The sequence below is a fragment of the Anarhichas minor genome, unplaced genomic scaffold (genome assembly GCF_050575085.1).
Source record: "Anarhichas minor isolate MPS153535 unplaced genomic scaffold, ASM5057508v1 ptg000035l, whole genome shotgun sequence".
Lineage (NCBI taxonomy): Eukaryota > Metazoa > Chordata > Actinopteri > Perciformes > Anarhichadidae > Anarhichas > Anarhichas minor.
Window position 1 is genome coordinate 753123 of NW_027466481.1, and position 21606 is coordinate 774728.

Below are 21606 nucleotides of genomic sequence, written 5' to 3' on the forward strand. Positions count from 1 at the left end.
TAGAGCACGTCTTCCTTTAATCACAAGGTTAGCGGTTTGATCGCAAGTATCCTTGAGCAAGACACTGAACCCCAAGTTGTCCCCCCCTCAGGCGCTTCATAGCAGCCCCCTGCCCCTAAATGCGTAGGATTGGTTAAATGTAGATTTATACGTGAGGATTACATTTGTTTGAGCCGTGGCTGAAAGACTGCGTCTTCTCTCTGTCTGTCAGCTGGAGAACGCTCGTCATTCAGCTGACAGGAACAGCCACTTGGTGGGAGCCGCACATGAAGAGCTGCAGCAGAGCCGTATGCGAATGGAGGGCATGTCAAGCCAGCTCAGCCTGCTGCAGAAACAGGTACACACACACACACACACTCGCAGTATGTCAGTGGTTTGTTATCAGTCTGCTGGTGTTACTGGTCACGCTGCTTGGCTGAGCATCATTGATTAAGCATACTTGCAGTGTTTATACTGTAACAAGTTGTGTACAGACTGCTGAACTGGTCTTAATTGACTAACCTTTGTACGCGTGTTCTCTTTAACCAGCTGGCAGCGAGCGAGTCCAAGGTGCGGGAGCTGGAGGAGGCTATGTCCAGGGAGCGGGACCTGATGCGGCGGCGGCTGGAGGATAAAGAGCGGGAGATGGCCGATATCCGAGCTCGGCTGCTGCAGCAGCTGGACGAGTACCAGGAGCTGCTGGACATCAAACTGGCCCTGGACATGGAGATCAATGCCTACAGGAAGCTGCTGGAGGGAGAGGAGGAGAGGTGAGGCAACAGGAGGTCTACAGGTTGTTACAGGAACAGATGAACACTAACAAGTCAGAAAACAAACTGTAAAGTCACTGTTCAATACTGACTTTGCCAATCAGGCACAGATCAGCTTAGTAAACAATTAAAAAATATAAATAATCATATTTTTCTCTACTGCAGCCCCACCTGAGCAGCATTTCTCAAGTTTGTCCCGCTTCGTTTTTATGTATTAAACCTATTTGTTTAACAAGATAAGTGCACAAAAATACAGACACAATAAAAGTAACAGACACTTAATATCCCAGTAAACTGACCGTGAACAGGCTCAGTGAAAGCAATCACAGGCAGACAACAGTAACTAAGAATGGCCTTACAGTAGCTACTGTATGGGTTCAAGTGCCAGAGCAGGAAGAGATATCAAAAGGCACTTTACCGACCGTGAGACTCTGTTACATGTGTCCGCTTTGGTCTAAATCCACCATCTGAATCTCTTCTTCTCTCTTTCCTCAGGCTGAGTCTGTCACCCAGCCCTCCACATACCGCCAAGGTTCCAGTGACCAGGACCTCCGGATCAGGCCACAGCCACGGCCACACCAGCCGCGTCATCCACTCCTCAGGCTCAGGTCACGGCCACACCAGCCGCCTGCTCCACGTCAGCACCGGCACTGCCACAGGCACTGCCACAGGCACCGCCTCTGCCACCGCCACCGGCACCGCCTCCAGCAGCCGCAACTCCTCCGGCACAGCCAGCGCCACCAAGAAGCGCCGCCTCAATGACAACGACAGCGAGACCTCCAGCATGGTGGGGGGCACTGTGACCAAGACTCGCATTAGTCAGCAAGCCTCAGCCAGCGGCCGCATCACAGTGGACGAGGTCGACCTAGAGGGCAAGTTCATCCGTCTCAGCAACAAAGCTGATGAGGTTAGTGAGTCCATCTGTCAGGTGGCTTTTCAACCCTTTAACCTGGTTTAAGGGGATTCCACAGGTTGTAAAAGATGTAATATCGACTGTCTGGTTTTCATAATAATATAATATCCTTTGTATGGTTAAAAGTAACCTTCTGGTATTACTTTTAATGCTGGAGTATATATTCTAAGAAGGATAGCTGTCATTTTTAGTCTTTAAAAACATTTACAAGCCAGACTAAATGTAGCTTTTGTTTTTAAATGTTTTCTCCCTTCCTCCATCTCTCTCTTTTCCCATTTCTGTCATGCAGGACCAGTCTCTGGGTAACTGGCAGGTGAAGAGACAAGTAGGAAACACCACTCCCATCCTCTACAAGTTTCCCCACAAGTTCACTCTGAAGGCCGGAGGAACTGTCACTGTAAGTTGCACCGACTCTTCTAGATTTGTCCATTTCTTGATCTTCTCATTGTTAATTTGACTGTTATCTCCCTCCACATAAAGGTACTGTTATTTTTTTGACCACTAGAAGTGCTGTGGAGCAACGGTAGAATTTGTGTTTATTTAAATGCCTTGACTTCACAGTATGTCATGAGGAGTTTTAAAATGATTAAAAGTTTGCTAACTCCTTTGCAGATCTGGGCTTCTTCCGGCGGTGGAACCCACAACCCTCCCTCTGACCTGGTGTGGAAGAACCAGAGCTCTTGGGGAACCGGCGACCTCCTGCAGACCTCCCTCATCAGCGCCAACGGAGAGGTCTGGCTTCACCTCTATTTGGTTTAGTTTGCCTCTTATTTCTGTTCCTATTTAACCGCAATTACTGAATCATTGTGTCCCTTTATGAACCACCAGGAAATGGCCATGAGGAAAGTGACGCGCACGCTGTTCCATGATGACGAAGACGATGACATGGTAAGCACCGCTTCTCTTAAGGCAACTCCTGTAGCATTTCCCAGGTAAGCAGCGGTGTCAAGTACCCTGTTGTGTGTCAACCCCCCCCCCCCCCCCCTCAGGGAGCTCACAGCACGAGTGGCGGAGACAACGAGTACAACCTCCGGAGCCGCACGGTGATCTGCGACTCCTGCGGGCAGACGTCGGACCGCTCAGGTGGTGGTGGTGGGGGTCTACCTGAGGGCATCGTGGGACAATCCTTTTTCATGGGGACCAACGAGCCCAGACAGGTACTGTGCAGTTATGTGTTACAACATGAACGGTAATTATACGGCATGGAGCACAACAGCACTGTTCTTTATTTTAAGAGTAAAGTATGTTTTTAAATGACCGCTTCCTACCTCCTTACTTCCTACGCCCTTGCTCAGACCACACCCATCTTTGAAGTTTGTATTTTGATCTCCACTACACACCTGACAAGTTTTGTGACTGCGTTGCTATCAGAGTCCACAGAGATATAGGCCCAATCCCAATCTCCACACTCATGGACTCACAGACTTTGGACGCGTTCTTGCAAAGTCCGTGAGGGTTTTCAGGCTGTCCTGCTGTCAAACCGTAAAGTGTCTAAGGGCTCTCTCACAGACATTCTGTTTGCACTCTTGGATGATATCCATCATTCTTGCAGTAAACTTTGGCGCCTCCCCATTTGCTTTGATTGGCTTTGAAGTCACCATCTGATGTTTTCATTTTCCGTCCTTCATCCTCTGCGTTGACTTGATTTCTAAATACTAGAAGGACAAACAAACCGTGCAAAGGGACGTATAGAAGATCTCTTGACTGTTTTGAAATTAAATCTGTTTTTCTGAAACAACCACTGCTCAGTCCATTGTATTGAGTAAAAGTTATACCATTACAAATTAAATAGAACAGCTGCTCCAAAAGAAATCTTTTCATCTTTAACCTAGTTTATTTGTTAATATTCCTCCTTTTTCCTGTTTCCTCCACATTTAACGCTGCAATGTGTCACTTCCTCCTTCAGGGCCGTGCCAAGCCGGAGAACTGCTCCGTCATGTAAACCAGACCTCGCCTCACCTGAACCTACACCTCCTGCAGCCTACAAAGGAGAATAATAATGTTCCTCTCTTGGGTTGTTTGTCTTTATTTTTTTTTATATGATGTTATTTTTTGTATTCAGATTAATCTGCAGGTTAGAATTGCTTCGAGGTTTTTTGGGTAAAGGGTACGGGATTTTCATATTCAGCTTTTTTTCAGTTTTAGATTCAAGTAATGTTATTGCATGTGTGCTGTGCTAATGCTTGTCCTGCTCTTCTTGCACTCTCTCTCTCACACACACACACACACACACACACACACACACACAGCTCCATTGACTTGTGCTTCGATCCGAGCCGAGGTTTCACATTTAATGGCCACGCTGTCGACGCTCAACACGCACAGCTAGTGAACCCTGTCAGGGATACGTCTCCACAGCCATACAGACCGGGAACTGAATCCTGTGGTGTTTGTTCATCATGTTTATCATCCATCAAATTGATCAAATCTTTATTTAAGATGCTGTTGATGTTTACAATCTAATTATCGTTGTTTTTTGGAATAATATTTAGCTATAAGCTGCAGGGAAAATGCATAAAAGTTAGTTTTTGTTTTGATAAACTATGTTGTAAAAGAGAACCAAAGTTCTTGAAGCTCAGGGTGTTAAGCAGATTGTTTCTTTCCACCTTTAGCCTCAGACAAACATGTCGTCGTACATTTTTTTTTATGTGGATTTAGATCATATGTTTGGGCTGCTATGGCGCACACACAGAATATATAGATGGATATATTTTTTTCTGTAATTCACAGCTCGGCTCCAGAGAGATGTATTTGGTTATGAACGTGTATGGAACTAATTATAGTTTACTGGATAAGTCGAATGCTATAAAATATATAAATGCTTATCTCAGTGTGACATTTAAACGTGTTGCTTATTGAGTGACTCCAAAGTGTTGTCATGATGATAGGAACAGGTAGGATGTGTGCTCTACCTGGAGAACTATCAGAAATAGGTGGTGTGTTTTCAATCTCTACTGGTTCCATACATAAAGAATATATATTTGTAGGATTTTACTGCTTATTCAACCAAATGAACATTATTTCAACAGAGAGCTGCTGCTGTTTACAGAGGGCAACAGTTTTTGGAAATATTTTAACAAGCTTTTTCACAGACTAAAAACCAAACGACTGTGCCTTTAGAGACAGAAAACAACAATCACTGTTCTTCTGGCTCGTAGCTCGTAGCTCAGTCTTGTGACTGTCAGCTGTCCGATTTGTGTTGCTCCTGGAAACTGGTCATAAGGGCTTTTTTTCCCTTTCCTCTTAAGCTCACTGACTTTGCAAATCTCCAGGCATGCTTTGGGATCAGAGTGGGATTGTGGGGTTTCTATATTTTTGTAACTTTGGCTTCATGCACTGCTTTTATTGAGGGCCTCGCCAAGTATGCACAGCAGGTATATTTGTACTGTAGTCTGGCAGCTTAAGTCATTTATACTCTAGTGAAAAGCATAGCAAAGCATTTACAGAAAATACTTGATAGCTTTTCATGTTCTTTGTTTGTTTTTTGTATTGTACTTATATGATGGTATTTGTGCCACATTAGATTCTTTTATTTTTGCCTTCAGTAGAGGTCTGATTTTGACTCTATGATCCCCAAAGTGCCTTAAAAAGTCTAACAATTGTTCGTTAAAGAAATGACCAGCTCCAAAGATAAAGATTTATAATTGAAAAAGATTTAGTATTTCTCATATGAGTGTAAATATGAGACATGATTACTGTATGTAATTGTGAAATATATGCAACTAATAACTGAATCGTCAATACTCGAAACGGATCATTTAAAGGGTGTGGTCAGCGTTTTTCAGAGGCCTGTCTGACACATTATAAAGCAGAAAGAAACTTCTTCCTGTACAAAACGACTAGTTTTAGTGTTTTCTTAAGAAACGGACGGCTCTTTAACATTTATATGCAAAGCTAGTTCAAGTTAAAGAAGAACCGACAGATTGAAATCACAGACGCGATTGAAAGGCCTTTGTGAAGCCGTGAACCCTCCCTCTTAAAGTCTTGATTGAGGCCTCAGGAATCTTTTGAAGGACTTGAGGATTAAAACTGTTACTGAGAGGGATTACTTGTAGTGAGCCTTTGATGCCAAAGTTGTAATTTGCTTGATGTAGGATTGTGTGTCTATCACATTGATGCTGTTAACATTATGAAAAGGCCATTAAGTCGATGTAATGAATGTGTTTTTTTTTATGCTTTTCTAAAATAATGCTGAGTAAAATTCTTTTTTTTTTCCAGTGACTGACTGTTGTAGTTATTTTCTCATTGTCATTCAAAACCACGGATGAAAAGTGCAGCCATTTTTATTTACATTATACACATGTTCCCATGGTTACATTCAAAAATACATGTTCATACATAAAAGAAAGCTGAAGCGCTATAAGCTCTCGCATTTAAAGCACGATGTACATTCTTTCTGGTACACGGTTTCTGTTATTTAATTGACTTCATTTGATAAAAAAACAAAATGCATTATAGCTTTTCTAAAATTATTTAGAAGCAACACAAGACTTTGGTTGACAAACAATTTAAAATGATTACGGTCAGAGTACTTAAGTGACTGTTTTTGTATTTTGGGTGAACCGGCCCTTTAAATACCAAACAGACATAAGTTGCTGTGACATTCATAACGCTGCTTTCATTTGGTTTATAATCTCACAAGTGATGGTTTAATATTCACAACATAATTATATATCTATTGGTGCGATCTTTGGTCACAAACCCCTTAAACATCTCTGAAATAAGGCTGTTCTTTAACATTACTGTGAAGATAATATATTCATTTCTATATTTACAAAGTTTTCATATGACAGCAATAAGTGAGCCACATTTGTTCAAACAAACGGGGGACATCATTGTTGGAGGAGACATGAAGTGATATGAATCATAAAATATACTTTTCATTTCTCGCACTTTGGTGAAACAACCTGGTTTCTCCAGATTAGTAAAGCCTGAATATCAGAAATAACAAAAAACATTTTTCTTTTTATGGTGTCTTCAAACAGACTGGCAGGATTTTTGCTGTACAAAACAAACTCGCATGTGTTGGAGGACATCTCTAAAAAGGTCCCATTACCTTTGTCTCTCTTTCCTTTGTTGAGTTTTAAAAAGTAAAAAAAAAAAAGGATTTAGAAAGTTAAAAATATCTACATAAAAAAACAAAAAAGACAAAATGGGCCTTTTTAACATGCACACCAGCTGATAAGTTGCAGGCTAAATGTAGAACTTCAATCACAGCATGTTTAGCAGAGTTTCTCCCCAGTTGCTGCTTTTTAAGCGTGAAGTCTTCTGGCGTGTTTTTTTTCCCACGGGATGTGAATGCAGCTGAAGCCCCGCTGGCGTCGCCACAGTCCTGCCTTCCTCACCGCAGCCCGCTGGCTCCCCAGTCTGGATGACAAGTCTGTCACGGTGAAGCAAGTACCACTTTAGCCCACATAGGGGCAGTGTTGAGTTGAAAGTGGGGTGGGGGTGGGGGCATCCACAGTAAACAATAGTTCCTCAGTGGGACAGACGCCTCGGCGCTGGTCTGTGGGTGGTCTGCAGCTCTGATTGTCAAAAAGCCAAAAAGTTTGCACAGGCCTGAAATCATCCCCAAAGTGAGGAGGGGGGAGACTTGCTCCGCTGCTGTGACTGTCACTGGGGTGTTCTCCTGGGGGAGGGGGGGCGGCGGACGGGCGGCAGGTCGTAGTGTCCCGGGATGTGGCTGTTCACGGGGAGGTCGTAGTGGCTCTGGGGGTCGTCGTATGGAGCATGACCGAGGGAACTCTGACGCTCTGTGAGGGGGAGGAAGATGAAGAACACACTGAGATAAACAAACACTATATGAGGCGCTCTTTATAACCTCTTAATCCACTACATTTATTGTTTTAAATACCATGTCTGCTGCTGCTGATCATCTCTTTGATATTTTGGTTTTAGTCTGAGAGAAAATGTTGACTTTAATTGTCTGAAATGATCACAATAGACAACACCTGTGTACTTTAGTAATACTAATAGTACTGAGACTGGTTTGTTCAATGTTGCAGGGTGACATGCTGAAAAATCTATTGCTTCTAATCCGATATTGACCCAGACTGGACTGGTTGGTTTTGAGATTTACTCAGTGGTCTAAATCAGTCCTGACTAAAGCTTTCTAACAAAAGGTCGAATATAGTTTACAATATAATTGTATCATCTAGTAAAAAGTGGTGCAAAGTGTGGACAAAATGAACCTATACAGAGTATGTTTTAACCTTTGTTCTGCATCTTAAAACTAATATCATCCTTCCTCTTATAAAAACAAGTAATACTTGTCTGCTGAACACACAAATGATATCATGAATGTAATTAAATATAAATCTGTTCATCCATATATACCAATAAATTGTCAGATAAACAAATGACAATATGGTAAAACACAGTTGTAATATAAAATGTGAACATATTTACATAATTAAACACTTAAAAACATCCTAATATCTGCTTACAGCTACATTATAGTGTATAATGAACCATTCATTTTTTTATATAATGCTAAATGCTTAATAGTGTCACCAAATGATTCAGCATTACGTGCAGTTGAATCAGGTTGTACTGTGTTCACTGAACGAATGATGATCTCAAGAACCACGTTTTAAAGTTTAGAGTTTATTAGAAACGTGTTTTACCCTTTAACAAATTACACAGGAAAAGCTGTCTTAATATATATGTTTTTCTATCATTAACCTCAATCTTCTGCTTGAGTGAGTGTAAATAACAGTTATTGACGGAGGGGAGGGAGAGCTATTTTCTCCCACTTCTCCCCCAAATTGGCCACCAGGATCCAAAATGGAGACATTCTACTGCAGAGAAAGACTCGTATCAAGCCAATATTTCCATGAATCTAAGGATTTGTTTCTCACATGTTTCCCACCATAAAGTCTGGCCTCATGTTGATGTATTACTGGTGTCTGGACTAACGGAATAACATCCTCTCTCCCGCTCTTCCTCTTCCCTGTAAACAGTTGCTCATTTATCAGCCTGCTGCCTTCAGGAAGCCCATCCTCCCCATCTGTCAGAGCACAAATCCTCCTCCAACGTTTGACTGATCGAAGAAACTTAATGAGTTTTTCACATTATTTTAAGTCTCCGCTCTGGGTTTTGATTATTGCTTGAGGATAGAAGGATGACGCATTTTTGAATGAGTGTTACGCTGTTCAGAAGGATTGCCCTGATTGACCCGACAGGGTTCAGAGCTGAAACAATAAGTCTATTGATTGATAAGTCCATCAACAGAAAGACAGTCAGCAACTACTTTTCAAGCAAAATGCCAAACATTCACTTATGACAGCTTCAATATTGCAAGGATTTGCTGTTTTAAAAAAGATGTGATTTATTAATTATCTTTTTGTTCGTTTTGGACTCTTGGTCAGACAGGATTCAAATTGTTATGGACAACCGACTGACTAATCGAGAAAAATAATCAGTGGATAATTCAAAAAACAATTGTTAGTTGTAGCCTTACTATCAATTAGTAGTGCTATCAATTTAGTTATAATTTTGAATGTATCTTATTTTAGAAAATCAGTAAGATATGTTGACTTTTGTCTCATTCCACTTCCTGTCATCTCCTTTAAATTCTTCCTCTTTATACTTGAATAAGTTGAGTCCTTATTGAGGTCCTACATGTGATTGGCTCACAGGAATATACTGATATGCGACTGACTCTTCCTAACAACCTGATCTTTTCCCCCTGTGATACTAATGATGTAGGAACATCATCACACTATTCAAGAACACTAAAAACATGAAAGTCAACCAGCTGTTATTGTGGAGAGGTGGAACTCATCGGTACATATCTGAAGGAGGTCTAAAGTGTCGCTCACCTCGGCGTACGGTGGCCGTGTTGAAGGGTGGCGGGCTGATCTCGGTGTACGCTCGCTCTCTGGGCACGGTGCACTTCATCTCCATGTAGCTGCTCTCTGTGGGGCAGAAGGGCAAACCCGGCAGGTCTTTGATGGTGGCGTAAGGATTCTCGCTGTTCAGAGAGCTGCTGCTCACCGCCACCGCGTCCTTCAGCTCTGCCACCACACAGGAAGCAAAGACATGTGACAGTCAGGAACATGTGGCACAGCAGCCGGACCAAGGTCAGTCTATAATCTGTACACTTTACAAATAAAGACAAATATGTATTCGTGTAATCTTTTCATAATTGCACATACTGTTTTATGTAGCATCGTCCTGCAGATGTATGTTTTGCTAATTCTCTGTAGTAGGTAATAGAAGAGCAAAAAGGGTGAAAATAGGGTAATAAACTACCTTTGTTGTAATATTTTCCGAGGCTGGCACTGTAGCTGTAGCTCCGATCAATTCCAAAAGCTCCTGTAAGCAATAAAAGACAATTCTGGCATCTTGATCTTATTTATGGAAAACTAATGAAAGGCAGATAATCCCCTTTGGAAACCTGCAAAATCAATACCAGGTGAGAGCATGCTGGCAATGCAACTACCACTTTTTATGAAGGCCTTATTGTTTTTATAGTCTCACATTAAATGTGCATTGTTGACAAGAATGATTTTCTGTCCAAAAGGAAATGGACGATAAACTTTGGTGTATAAAAAGAGAACTTTTCTCCTCAGCTGTCACTGCACGTCTCTTCCCTGAACGGACACTCCTGTGGTTTTGTTACATCTGGGGTTTTAAAAGCCTTTATCAACACAGGTATTGTCACATTGATAGCTGATAATTACTGCTGGTGGTCAATGCCTTTAAGAGTGATTACTTCTTTGTTAAATACAAACAAATTCAGTGTGATAAAACTTATGAAATAATAAATTATTTCTAGCAGAAGGTGACATTAGCAGCAAGTTGCAGGTTTTACAGATTATTTTTGATGTGGCTGTCCGGAAACCAAATCCTTATTTTTAAATGTTAATCCACTCATTTCATTTTTATTGCTGTAGGTCTATCTGCACAAGGGTCTCCTCTAAATGCTGGTCCTGAATGTGAATCACACAGCGGAGAGAGTCACCCAGACGGACCTGCGTCTTTGCGAGGCTCGTGGTGCTTCCAGTCTGCAGGTAGAGTGGCGTTGCTCTCAACCCCGAACAGGCCCCGCCTCTCCCTCTCCATGTTTTTCACACTGCAGAACAGCTGGTTATTGGTGTTCTGTAAGACAGACAGAATAGTACACCAATCAGAAAGGCAAAAAACAAAATAGCTATATATAATGAACTAAAGAGCTGTGACTTACTGGGTCAACACTTTACAGTTCATGATTTCATTACCCTGAAAACACGGCCAGCTGTTGTCCACTGGATAAATTACATATCAGTGCCGGAAAAACCGCCTGAAGTATGAGATCACCGAGGTGGTGTAACAGAGGTGGCATTCACCTTGATGGTGCGGTCGTGGTTGTTGGGGAGGTGTGGCAGCGGAGGCCTGTTCTGGCTCAGTGTGTGGTAGCTGGGGTTGGAGTAGTAGTGGTGGTAACTGTGAGGAACATCTGTAGGCCAAAACAAACACATGTAATCACGTCTGCTGCAATTAAATTACCTCAAGGGCAATAAAATGCATCTCTGTGGAACAATAATTACAAAAACACATACACACTATTAAAACCACATTCTGACCGAGAGCAGCTATATAAACATCAAAATATAATGACTATTTAATTTAAAAAGAGCTAAATATCTTACTTAATTATGTATTTTAACATTGTTGTATTGGTAAGTAAAACTTCTGAGTAGTACTTGATCCACCACCATATACAGCATATGAATATTGACATACCTGGAACGGCGTATTCAGAGTTGACTGTGCGGCTGGTGGAGAAGGACACGGTCGGCGTGTTGTTCTGTTTGTCCTTCTGCCGGCGGCGGTAGAGCAGCAGCAGAGCCAGCAGCAGGACCACCAAGATGACGAGCACGACGATGCCTCCGATGGCTCCCCACGACTCCCTCTCACCAGGAGGAAGGGGGACCATCACGCTCCCTGACTTCACAAACGAGTCTGTCAAACAGGAGGTGGAAAGAGAAATAAAGTACAGTTCGTTAAAGCTACTATAAGGGATTTTCATTTTGTGTTGATTTTGGCGGTCCCTGTGGACGAAAGTGGTAGTGTTTCCAAGCACAAAGTCCCTCAAGAGAACCTTTCATTTTACTGCAGCAGCGTCTGACAGTCTGCCCTGTGCAGTCCTGGTTCTGGTGTTCTGGTTCTCTCGTGCCCCATAGAAAGGCGCTATACAAGTGCAAGTCTATTTCTCATTTACCATCAGTATTAAATTGACAGTTAAAATGACAGCCATAGAAGCCACTCAATTTACAAATGGAATATCAAGCCAGTGACAACTTTTATCCACTACTTCTCGAGAAAAAATTGAAAACATGTTTGGATCTATACCTTGTTTACAGTCTTCTCCTTCACTTTCACACACACAGTCTCCAGTATATCGGTCACAGATGAGGTTGGTCGGACAGGAGCAGGTCTGAGTGCAGAATGGACCAAAACGTCCCGGACTACAGGCTGGAAAACACAAGGTACGAATCACATCCATTACAACTTACACTGATGTAGCTGATGTATTTATTAGTCAATCAACAGGACATTAATCAACAACAATCTTAATTAATAATCGATAAATTGTTTGAGCCATTTCTCAAGCTAAATTACACTCTCTGATGTCACCTTGTCCAATGCGAGGGTTTGCTGTTTTTCTTTTTCATATCGGATAATAAACCGAATGTCTTTGCAAGCTATTTCAAACATATCAACATATCCCCCATCAGAAGTCACTTTTCATGTTAGTCTTTAAGACGTTTCCTCCAGAAAATGCACTTCTCTAGTTTCTGTATGACGTTGCACTCACGTATGGAGCAGTCAGTAGCGGTCCAGCCAGGCAAACATTCACAGTGACCGTCCCGGTGGTCGCATGTGGAGTTGTTGGCACAGTTAACACACACTTGAGAGCACTGTTTGCCGTAGTAGCCAGCTGGACAAACTGTAAGACACACACGATGGCATGTGAAGAATTATCCGTAGCGGATTGAATCGAGATTGAACGTAGAGCGTTTCTGCAACATCTATGATGATTGGTGTGTGATTTATGATGTTAATGCCAACCTTGATCACAGTTGGGTCCAGTGTGTCCAGGGAGGCAATCACACTCTCCTGTCACATGGTGGCAGCGGTACGACTGGTCACAGGATGGGCATGACATACTGCACTGGTCCCCATACATACCAGCTCTGCATTCTGGGAGACAAGCGGATAAAGGGTGAGCAGATGTCAGTCCGGTACCCTTCTGGTTTTGATCTGATCTGTTTTCTGCTGTTTGTCAGCTGGCTGACGACAACACTCACTGTTCTGACAGGCGACTCCCCAGTAGCCTGGGCGACACACACACGCTCCGTTTTCCCTCAAGCACGTGTCGCTGTTGGGGCAATGCTTGAAACAGGTCTGGTTACAGCGGCGCCCCCACAGGCCCTCTGAACATGGCTCGCTACAGCGAGAACCTGGAGGGAAGAAATGGGAGGGTGGATGAAAATTGGCAATACCACAATGGAGATATACTCCATCCAAGTAAAAGTCATGCGTTCATAAATGTACTTCAGTAGAAGTAAGCAAATATAACAAGTACAATGTATTCAACTATCAAATGGAAAAATAGTCAACGTGAAGAATGGTTCCTCTCAGAGTTTAAAGTATTGATGCAATAATCCGTGCACGTTTTAGTCCATTTACTACACAATGAGTATATACTATACTGACTGATGTGTAGCGCATTTGACTTCCTTCCATGAACAAAGACATTCGTTTCAAATCATTTTAGAACCGTGTGAAAATCAGCTTGCAGAGACTTGAAACCTTGTTCAGATAAATAATCTAGAACTGAGCAAGTTGTCCCTTTGATCTGAGTTTATTTATAATCACAAGGCAGTTGCTAGCAAAGACTGTTTTAAAGGATTTCCTTGTTGCTGTGTTTAATGAACCACCAACATCTAAGACTACTATATTCATGTATAACGTCAAATGATAAGCAAATAGAGAAGGAGTGAAAGGGATAATGTTAATTGTAGTTTCTTGCTCTAATTGTTTGGGAGCAGACTATCACATCTTTAGTGTTTTAGCATCCACAATCCTTGCTGAGCTGTATTACAATGTGATCAGTGGTTGGAAGTAACTAAGAATATTAACTGCAAGTACTGTACAGAACATTTTTGTAAATATGATGTATTGTTACAATAAATATCCAGCAGTATTTAAAATAGTCAAAATTCGATCCAGAATGTCAAACTACATCAGCACAATGATACTTATACATAATACATCAGGAACATTACTCAATATATAATAAAACAACACTCGGGGGTCATTTATTAATGGATGAGTACTTTTAATAAAGTACTTTTTGCTGATTGTACTTCTGCACACAATTTTGGATGGACTTTTATTTGTGTTTTTATATTGCAGTATTTCCACTTACTGTTTAAGTAAAAGATCTGAATACTCCCTCCAACACTGAATGTGATAATAGCGTTAAAATTAAAACGCATAAATATAAACTCTGTCATCTATTGCCCATCTTATACAGTTTTAAAAATGAAAAATAATAGCAGCAGAGAAAGTAGAAAACCTCTGGTGCAGTGTAAAAAACGTTTGTCACGATGTGAATTTTAGGTGATTTGAAGTCAACGGTGGTCCTTTAAGTCAGAGAACAGTACAATCCGGATCAAAGAGAGACCAAGTGGTTTAAAACCTGTGGCTCCGTCAGTTCTGTTGGTACCAAAGCCGAGCTGGCAGCGACACCAGGAGGACGTCATCACTTACCCCACCATCCTGGCAGACAGTGGCACTCCCCGGTGGCAGCCTGGCAGCCGTCGGCATGAACACAATCACACCTCTTCAGGCAGCCTGGCCCAAACGTCTCCATCTGCACATGTGAGCAAATGCCAACGGGCACAGAATTGTCAGGGGAATCTCTTCAACATTGGGCCAGCTCAGTGAGAGTCAGACAAAATACTACACTGGCAATGTTTGGTTGTATAGACAGCCTGGTGGGTTGGCATGGCGGAGACACGAGGGGCACACGTCCAAATCACAGATTAAAACATACAGAGGGTGAGGTAAGGGATGAAAAGCTGGACAGCATTTCTGAAGACTGTCCAATCAGAACCCGACATGTTCTGTATGATTATCACCCTTATGATTTGTGTAATAGGCTTATCAAAGATAGCAGTACATTTGGCCACTCAGCTCGACATACAATAAACGTACAGCACATTTTTCTTATCTTCCACAGTTAGCGTTATTTTACAAAGTGACATGTGTTTTCATGCAACGCTGTGGCTTTAGTCCAGGGCATTTTCTGTTGCTTTGGGAGATGAACGGATAATAAGTTTAACAAGTGATCTTTTCATTAAAACGGTGCACACTATGCTATGTCAATTAATTTTATTCTATATTATTTAATTGTAGAATGCATGTATATTTTATATAAAGTATGTATATTTTTCTACATATAACGAGCATCTTCGGCACAAAAATGTCTTCCGGTATTGACAAAGTTCCATCTTATCTTACCTTTTTATTTGCAGTTTATTAATTTTTTTATCAAAATTCTTTCTGTAGTTAACATCAAAGTAATTTAAATTGTATTAAATAAAACGAATAATTGTCAGTGGTGGCTGTTAGCTCTGGCTGGAGGTTAGAGTTTACCCCCATTTCATTTTTAAAAAACTGGTGAAATAATCTACTGCAGAGTGATGTGAATAGTACAATTTCTAGGTTTCTTAAAATATATATATGTTTTGGTCTAGTTGAGATTATCTGATCCTCTCCTCCGTACCACTTCATAAACAAATAGGCAAAGCTATAAAGCCTCATATTCAGACATTTACCGGGCACGACTGGTCACAGCGCGCCCCCTGCCAGCCGGCTGTGCAGGCGCAGGATCCATCTGCAGGGTTACATTTTGCCCCGTTGGCGCAGTGGCAGGTGGCGTTGCATCCTGGGCCCCAGGTTCCCTCAGAGCAGGGGGTGGAACAGTCCTGCCCATGCCAGCCTGCAGACACACCAAAGGACCGTCAGCCATGTTTGATAGAATATTATTTCACCAATTTTGCTCCAGTCTGTCAATAAATCAAGCGTTGACCTGTCAGGCAGTCAAACATTTCCTCTTTCACAGGGATCACGTCTGTGTGAATATTTTTCTTACCCTCTTTGCAGAAGCAAGTCCCATCAATAGGCGAGCAGTCGACGAAGTTTTCACAGGAGCACTCCAGGGAGCAGTTCTTGCCGTAGGTGCCACTTTTACAAAGATGCTCACAGTGAACCCCCTGCAATAATTAAAAATATTAACTTTGATGATAAACCTAGACAACATATAACAGGTGAGACAAATATACAATAAAATAGGTAATCAGATCTGAGCACAGAAAATGTCAAATTATTCATTATCTTCATTTATAAATTTCTTCATTGAATCCAAACTAAATAATGCTAAACTCCACCACTCACCGTATACCCGGGGGCACACCGGCATCGTCCCGTGGCGCTGTCGCACACCCCTCCGTTCACACACAGACACGGCGTCAGACAACCGTGACCGTAGAAACCGTGAGCGCAGGTCTCGTTGCAGAACAGTCCGGCCCACCCTGGCTGGCATGTGCACTCTCCTTTCATCGGGTGGCAGCTGGACAATGAAAATAGAGGTAAATGTGATGAAAATCGCTACAGAACTACACAGGAACAGTGAGAAAGTGCTGACTCTGCAAAAGAAAACAATGAGGAGCTACACTCCTAAATTGCATTTTTATCATTAGGATGTGGGTATTCACTTCTGTCCATATTTTTTTTAATTGATACGGTCATTTTTGACAAGCAGAGCCGCTCTGAAATCGGAAACAATCCCATTGGTTGAAAAACATCTCAGCTGGTGGCGCCAATGAACTTGAGGACCAGTTCAGCTAGACTAATTAGCAAATGTGCTCACCCACACAGGTGTTTTTAATTATTGTGGTTGATTAGGCGATTAGTTGCCCCACCTCCACCACAGGTGCAACAGGAGAGTGAGAGAGATGTGCATCGAGCACAGACTGCACACGCCCACACAGTCCTCAGAAGAGGTCGAATCGCGTGGACACCTGTGGTGCGTTTGACTTTTGAAAAGGAGTTGCCTGAAAGAGCATTGGACAAGAAGGGGGGTTTTTAGCACTAATTGCTGTGGTCATAAATTGTGCGGTTGAAATACAGAGGAAGTCGGAAAGGATTAAGATGTTGCTGGACGCTGCCGGAGTATTTTTGAAGGTTGTGCACACAAACTCGCGGTTGTTTTACGAACACAGGTGGCAGCGTCGAGCTCGTCAGACCTACCAGCAAGAGGTGTTGAGGACTTGAAACCATACTTATGTCAAGCCTTGCAAAGGTAAGATGTTTGCTTTATTGGAAGTATGTATAAGAGATAAGTCTTGATTTTGTAAAATACCTTGAGTAAACCCTTCCCACTTTCATGTGAACCCATTCACTGTGTTAACCAACAAGGACTGGCGTCTGAGGAGTGGATGAGCTAAGTTAGCATGTGGGGCCACCAGTAGCTGGCTAACTCACCTAAAATGGTGTGTCTTAGGCTCTGCTCACTGAGATTTTGCTCAACCATAATTGGATAATTTCTGCCACAGGGAAATGTTTGCGTTGCTTAAACCAGTTTTTCCTGAAGCCATCAACTCACCTGAGCGTCTGCTTGTCCTGGCAGAGACACTTGCGTTCACAGTGCATGCCGTATTTGCCCAGTGCACACATTCTGTCCCTGCAGTGTGGGCCGCTGAAGCCCGGCTCGCATAGGCAGCCTCCGTCGATGTTGTAGCAGCGTGCGCCGTTAGCGCAATCACACACACCTTTACAGTCCTGACCATACGTGCCTGCAGCACACTCCTCGTTACACCTGAGGGCAGCAACACAGAAGGTTGGATAGGCACACGGAAGAGCTGGACGAGATTTGCACATGAATGAAAAAATGTTGAATAGTTTAAATTTCAGTTCAGTGACTAGAAATCATGGAATCAATTTACTGCACACAGAATGCTGATATTATCCAACCCAGCTGGGCTGTGGTGCTTTAATACCAAAGGACATCAAATGTATGAGGACAACAAAATACCGAGTAAAGATTTCTCCAGAGAGAAAACAGTTATATGTTTGGGTTCTTCTCTTAGAGTGGAGAAAGGAGCTGTCCCTTGGCATGAATGGACTTTTAGGAAGGCTACAGGCACAAGAACAGTCAAACATACACACACACATATACACACCTAGTACCGGTGAAACCTTTAGCACACTGGCACTGTCCAGTTTCGGGGTCACATTTGCCCCGGTTGTGGCAGACACACTCATCAGCACAGTTTTGTCCAAACCTTCCCTCTGAACATCGCACCGTGCAAACTGCACCCTGCAGAGTAACGAGGAAAAAAAACATTGAGGCAGAAAGAAATGCCAAGTGAACGCAGATGCATCACTGCAAGAACTGGAACGAGACATCAACATGGCAACTTTCGCAGTTACTCAGAAAATAAGTGGTTAGTTTGCTCCCTGATGAGATCACAACCTATTCTCCCCTCGTGCATGTCTTCCACATTTTACATTAGGGGAAAACCTTGCATCTGCATGTCTCCAGAGATGACCGGTTGTCTCTGTCTTTGGACAACAAGTCAGAGACTTGTCCAAAGTTTGGAGAAAGCTTGAAAGTCAGGCTAATTCAAAATCTGGCAACCTCCACAGATAACATGAAGGTCAGTGTCGGTGCAACGCTTTAACTTGAAAACATACCGTCCATCCAGGCGGGCAATCGCAGATCCCTTTGCCTTTACAGATGCCTCCATTCTGGCAGGGGCACCGTGCCTGGCATTTCCTGGGACACGACTTCTCACAGCTGGGGGGGGGGGGGGGGGGGGGGGAGAGGAGAGGAGAGAGGATGGTGTCGATGCTTAATAACGGCTTAATGGACCACTTTAGTGAAAAACGCTACGTGTCCTCCTGGGGCATTCCTGAGGACTTAAGTAAAGGTTTTGTTCTACAGTAAAAGTGAAGAAAATAAATGTTTGCAGCATTTCTATGAAACTGGTTATTCAAGCACCAGCCTAGAGGTGTTTATTTTGTTTTGTATGTTTATGCTCATGTAAAGCACTTTCAGTTGCCATTCTATCTGAAATGTTCTATATAGACGAAACTTATCTTACCTGAACTAAGTCCATTTACTCAATTAAGTAAGATTTTGAGCTTCTTCTACTTCAGTATTTCTTTTTTCTGCTACTTTATACTTCTACTCCACCACAATTAAAAGGCAAATCTTGTTATTTTTATTACTTTTTCTGTTTGATAATGTTAGTCACTGGGTACTTTGCAGAACTAGAGCGATAATGCAAATTATAATCAATAAATCATGATGTATTATAGAAGATCAGACTTTAATGATCCCCGTGGGAAATAAAATATTTGTCCCAACTTTACTAGCTGCAACATTAAAGTGAAGCACACATTAATGTGTCAATATTTATAATATACAAAATGGGTAATTCTGCAAAATGATTGCTTTTACTTTTCATACTTCAAGTATATTTGTATGCTGATATTTTTGTACTTTTATTCATCTGAATGTATGACTTCATTTTACCTTTAAAATTTGAAAAGTAACTCTCTAGCAGTTGTATACAAACATAATGACTTTTGGAGACAGCTTTTAGTAGTTCATACAGCCCTATTATATTCTACTAAACTACTCTGAAGGAAAGCAGTAAAAGTAAAACAAAAAAAGGTGAGGTCAATAAAGACTAACAGTAGCTCTCTGATTACTGGAAGGCTTGGCATTTCAACAGCTTAGTGGGAACCATCAGCACGGTTGGAACGTGTCTTCAACCAATAAGATTTCTTGGCTAAAACTACCTCTTGTCCAATTCAGTGTTGGGATATTATATTTTCTAATACACCCTTGAGGTGAAATAATATGGACGTACTTCAAATACACAATTCATCAAGGAGCTTTATCCAATGGTCAGTGTTGCCAAGCCCCCTTTCTTATTCAGCTGGAAGTGGTGTGTTGTTCACGTTGGCAGTAAAAGAGTTTCCACTAATATTTAATGGGGAAGAGTTTTCATTGCTTACTCATCCTCGGGGGCAACTAAAAACGAGGCGTAACAGATGACTCATTAACTTCATGGATAATAAAGTTGTGGAAACAAATAACTCGGATCTGTGACGGACAGACCTCCTGAGAAAATTAAGATAATGTGTAATACTGTGATGTGTAATGAAGTGAGGTATCAAGTGTCTCCTAAATTACATAATTAACTATACATACTATAAAAATGGCTTATACTAAAATTGACATTGTGTCAATTTCAGCTACGTTAGCTGCATAAGCAAAGGATGGCAGTGTGGGTTTGGTTCAGACTTGAATATCTCAACAACTTTTGGATGGATTGCCATTCAATTTGATAAAGACAGTCATTGTCTTTGTTGATCCCTTGATTTCCTCTAGCAGCAACTGTGAAAAAGGGGAACCATTCCAAAAATACTATATTTATTTAGGAATCGGATAAAAGTAATGAACCTCCTAGTATGCAAGGCTCCCGTTTAATATTGATTTTTATTTCTGTGCACTTACAAAGTCCCTGTGAATCCGTCCCGACATAAACACTCTCCGGTTGCTTTATCACAGGATCCTCCGGTGCCACACTTGCACCTCTCCTGACAGCCCTTCCCGAACTTGCCCGCTGGACAGGACTCCTCGCAGTGGCGTCCTATGAACCCCGGAGGACACTGACACGTCCCCTTGACGGGGTCGCAGAGAGCTCCGTTCTCACACTTGCACTGCTGACTGCAGCCTGGCCCCCATTGTTTGTCATCACAGGCTGAAAGGCAACGGGACAAACAGTTGTTTATTGATTAAGAAGTATGCCAAGATACTGAAACGCAACCGTATTCTGGTTTATTCAGGCAAAATAGTTTTTAAAATATGAATTGTGACTGTAGATGTTTGGTTTATTGGATTAGCTTTTTTTAATTTAATCTCACTTTCTAAATTTGATATATTTAATGCTACCGTTTACTGGATTCTAGATTAAACTAGATTGTCATTAATACTACCTGGGGGGGAAATGTAGTGTTTTTATTGGGCACCTCACTTTGTAAGACTTTTCTTGTCCAAGAAAAGTATTTTTTTGTTTTCCAGTACCAACACTACTCGGGTAGTTAAACAGCGACACACATTCTCACTTTCATTGCGCACATTTTCCAAGGATTCAAACCAGTCAGCTTCCAGTAATTCGCCTTCTTCCCTAAACACTGAGTCAAACCTGCTCTGCAATGCTGGAAATGAAATAAAAACACCGACGCAAAATATGATTACTGCTGATTATTGTAACTTGATGCATGTGCGATCATTTAGTGTCAGGTTTGTTTCTCCTCATGCTGTTTTCCTCCCATACACTGTGGTGTACACTTACAGTAACATATGATGTCATGAAAAACAAATACACAGAAATAAATCTGATTTAAATTCAACAACACAGATGAAAAACGAGAGCGGAAGAGCTCGGGAAGGAGATAAAGTACTGACTCTTCCAGACATTACTGTCGATGTCCCTCGTGCTTCCACATCCAAATCTCCCTCTTTTGGTCCTGCGGTGTTATATTACCAACAAATAATTTCGACTTGGCAGGGAGATTTGCATGGAGCTCACAAGATGGACGAGTTTCGACGAGGTTAATTTTACAGACGCTTGAGGATCAGCTCCGGCGGGGGTTAGAGTGCAGTGCAGAGATTCACACAAGGTTTGGGTTTCAATTCATGATGAAGAGATCTCAGTCCACTGGGTCGCCTTATTGGTCAAGGGTGCATTCTTCAAATTTGTCATCGGTGCCTTACGACTGTGTTGCACATCATCGAGAAAATGTGATATCCAATAGCACTGACGTAACGCATGGATGGCCGTCGGTGAACTTGAGCTAAAAACAAGA

General features: G+C 42.0%; 2 protein-coding genes across 7 annotated transcripts in view; one reads left to right on the forward strand and one right to left on the reverse strand.

Annotated features, from left to right (window-relative positions):
• Nucleotides 1-5883, forward strand: part of LOC142965692 (lamin-A-like) — a 31450-nt gene extending 25567 nt beyond the window's left edge. For all 5 annotated transcript variants that reach the window (XM_076106744.1, XM_076106745.1, XM_076106748.1 and 2 more), the window contains 8 exons: nt 212-337; nt 529-749; nt 1245-1656; nt 1952-2059; nt 2275-2394; nt 2491-2550; nt 2652-2819; nt 3569-5883. In XM_076106744.1, coding sequence (XP_075962859.1) covers nt 212-337; nt 529-749; nt 1245-1656; nt 1952-2059; nt 2275-2394; nt 2491-2550; nt 2652-2819; nt 3569-3604 — 1251 coding nt within the window. In that variant the 3' untranslated portion in view covers nt 3605-5883. The remainder of the gene's footprint in view (nt 1-211; nt 338-528; nt 750-1244; nt 1657-1951; nt 2060-2274; nt 2395-2490; nt 2551-2651; nt 2820-3568) is intronic.
• A 46-nt stretch (nt 5884-5929) lies between these two features.
• pear1 (platelet endothelial aggregation receptor 1) overlaps nt 5930-21606 on the reverse strand; it is a 46773-nt gene continuing 31096 nt past the window's right edge. For both annotated transcript variants that reach the window (XM_076106741.1, XM_076106743.1), the window contains exons 6-23: nt 20252-20498; nt 18418-18520; nt 17904-18040; nt 17327-17539; nt 16117-16291; nt 15815-15935; nt 15498-15661; nt 14428-14530; nt 12960-13112; nt 12721-12852; nt 12467-12598; nt 12001-12123; nt 11392-11610; nt 10995-11104; nt 10641-10767; nt 9919-9981; nt 9486-9680; nt 5930-7415 (exon numbers count right to left, since the gene is read on the reverse strand). In XM_076106741.1, coding sequence (XP_075962856.1) covers nt 7276-7415; nt 9486-9680; nt 9919-9981; nt 10641-10767; nt 10995-11104; nt 11392-11610; nt 12001-12123; nt 12467-12598; nt 12721-12852; nt 12960-13112; nt 14428-14530; nt 15498-15661; nt 15815-15935; nt 16117-16291; nt 17327-17539; nt 17904-18040; nt 18418-18520; nt 20252-20498 — 2657 coding nt within the window. In that variant the 3' untranslated portion in view covers nt 5930-7275. The remainder of the gene's footprint in view (nt 7416-9485; nt 9681-9918; nt 9982-10640; nt 10768-10994; nt 11105-11391; nt 11611-12000; nt 12124-12466; nt 12599-12720; nt 12853-12959; nt 13113-14427; nt 14531-15497; nt 15662-15814; nt 15936-16116; nt 16292-17326; nt 17540-17903; nt 18041-18417; nt 18521-20251; nt 20499-21606) is intronic.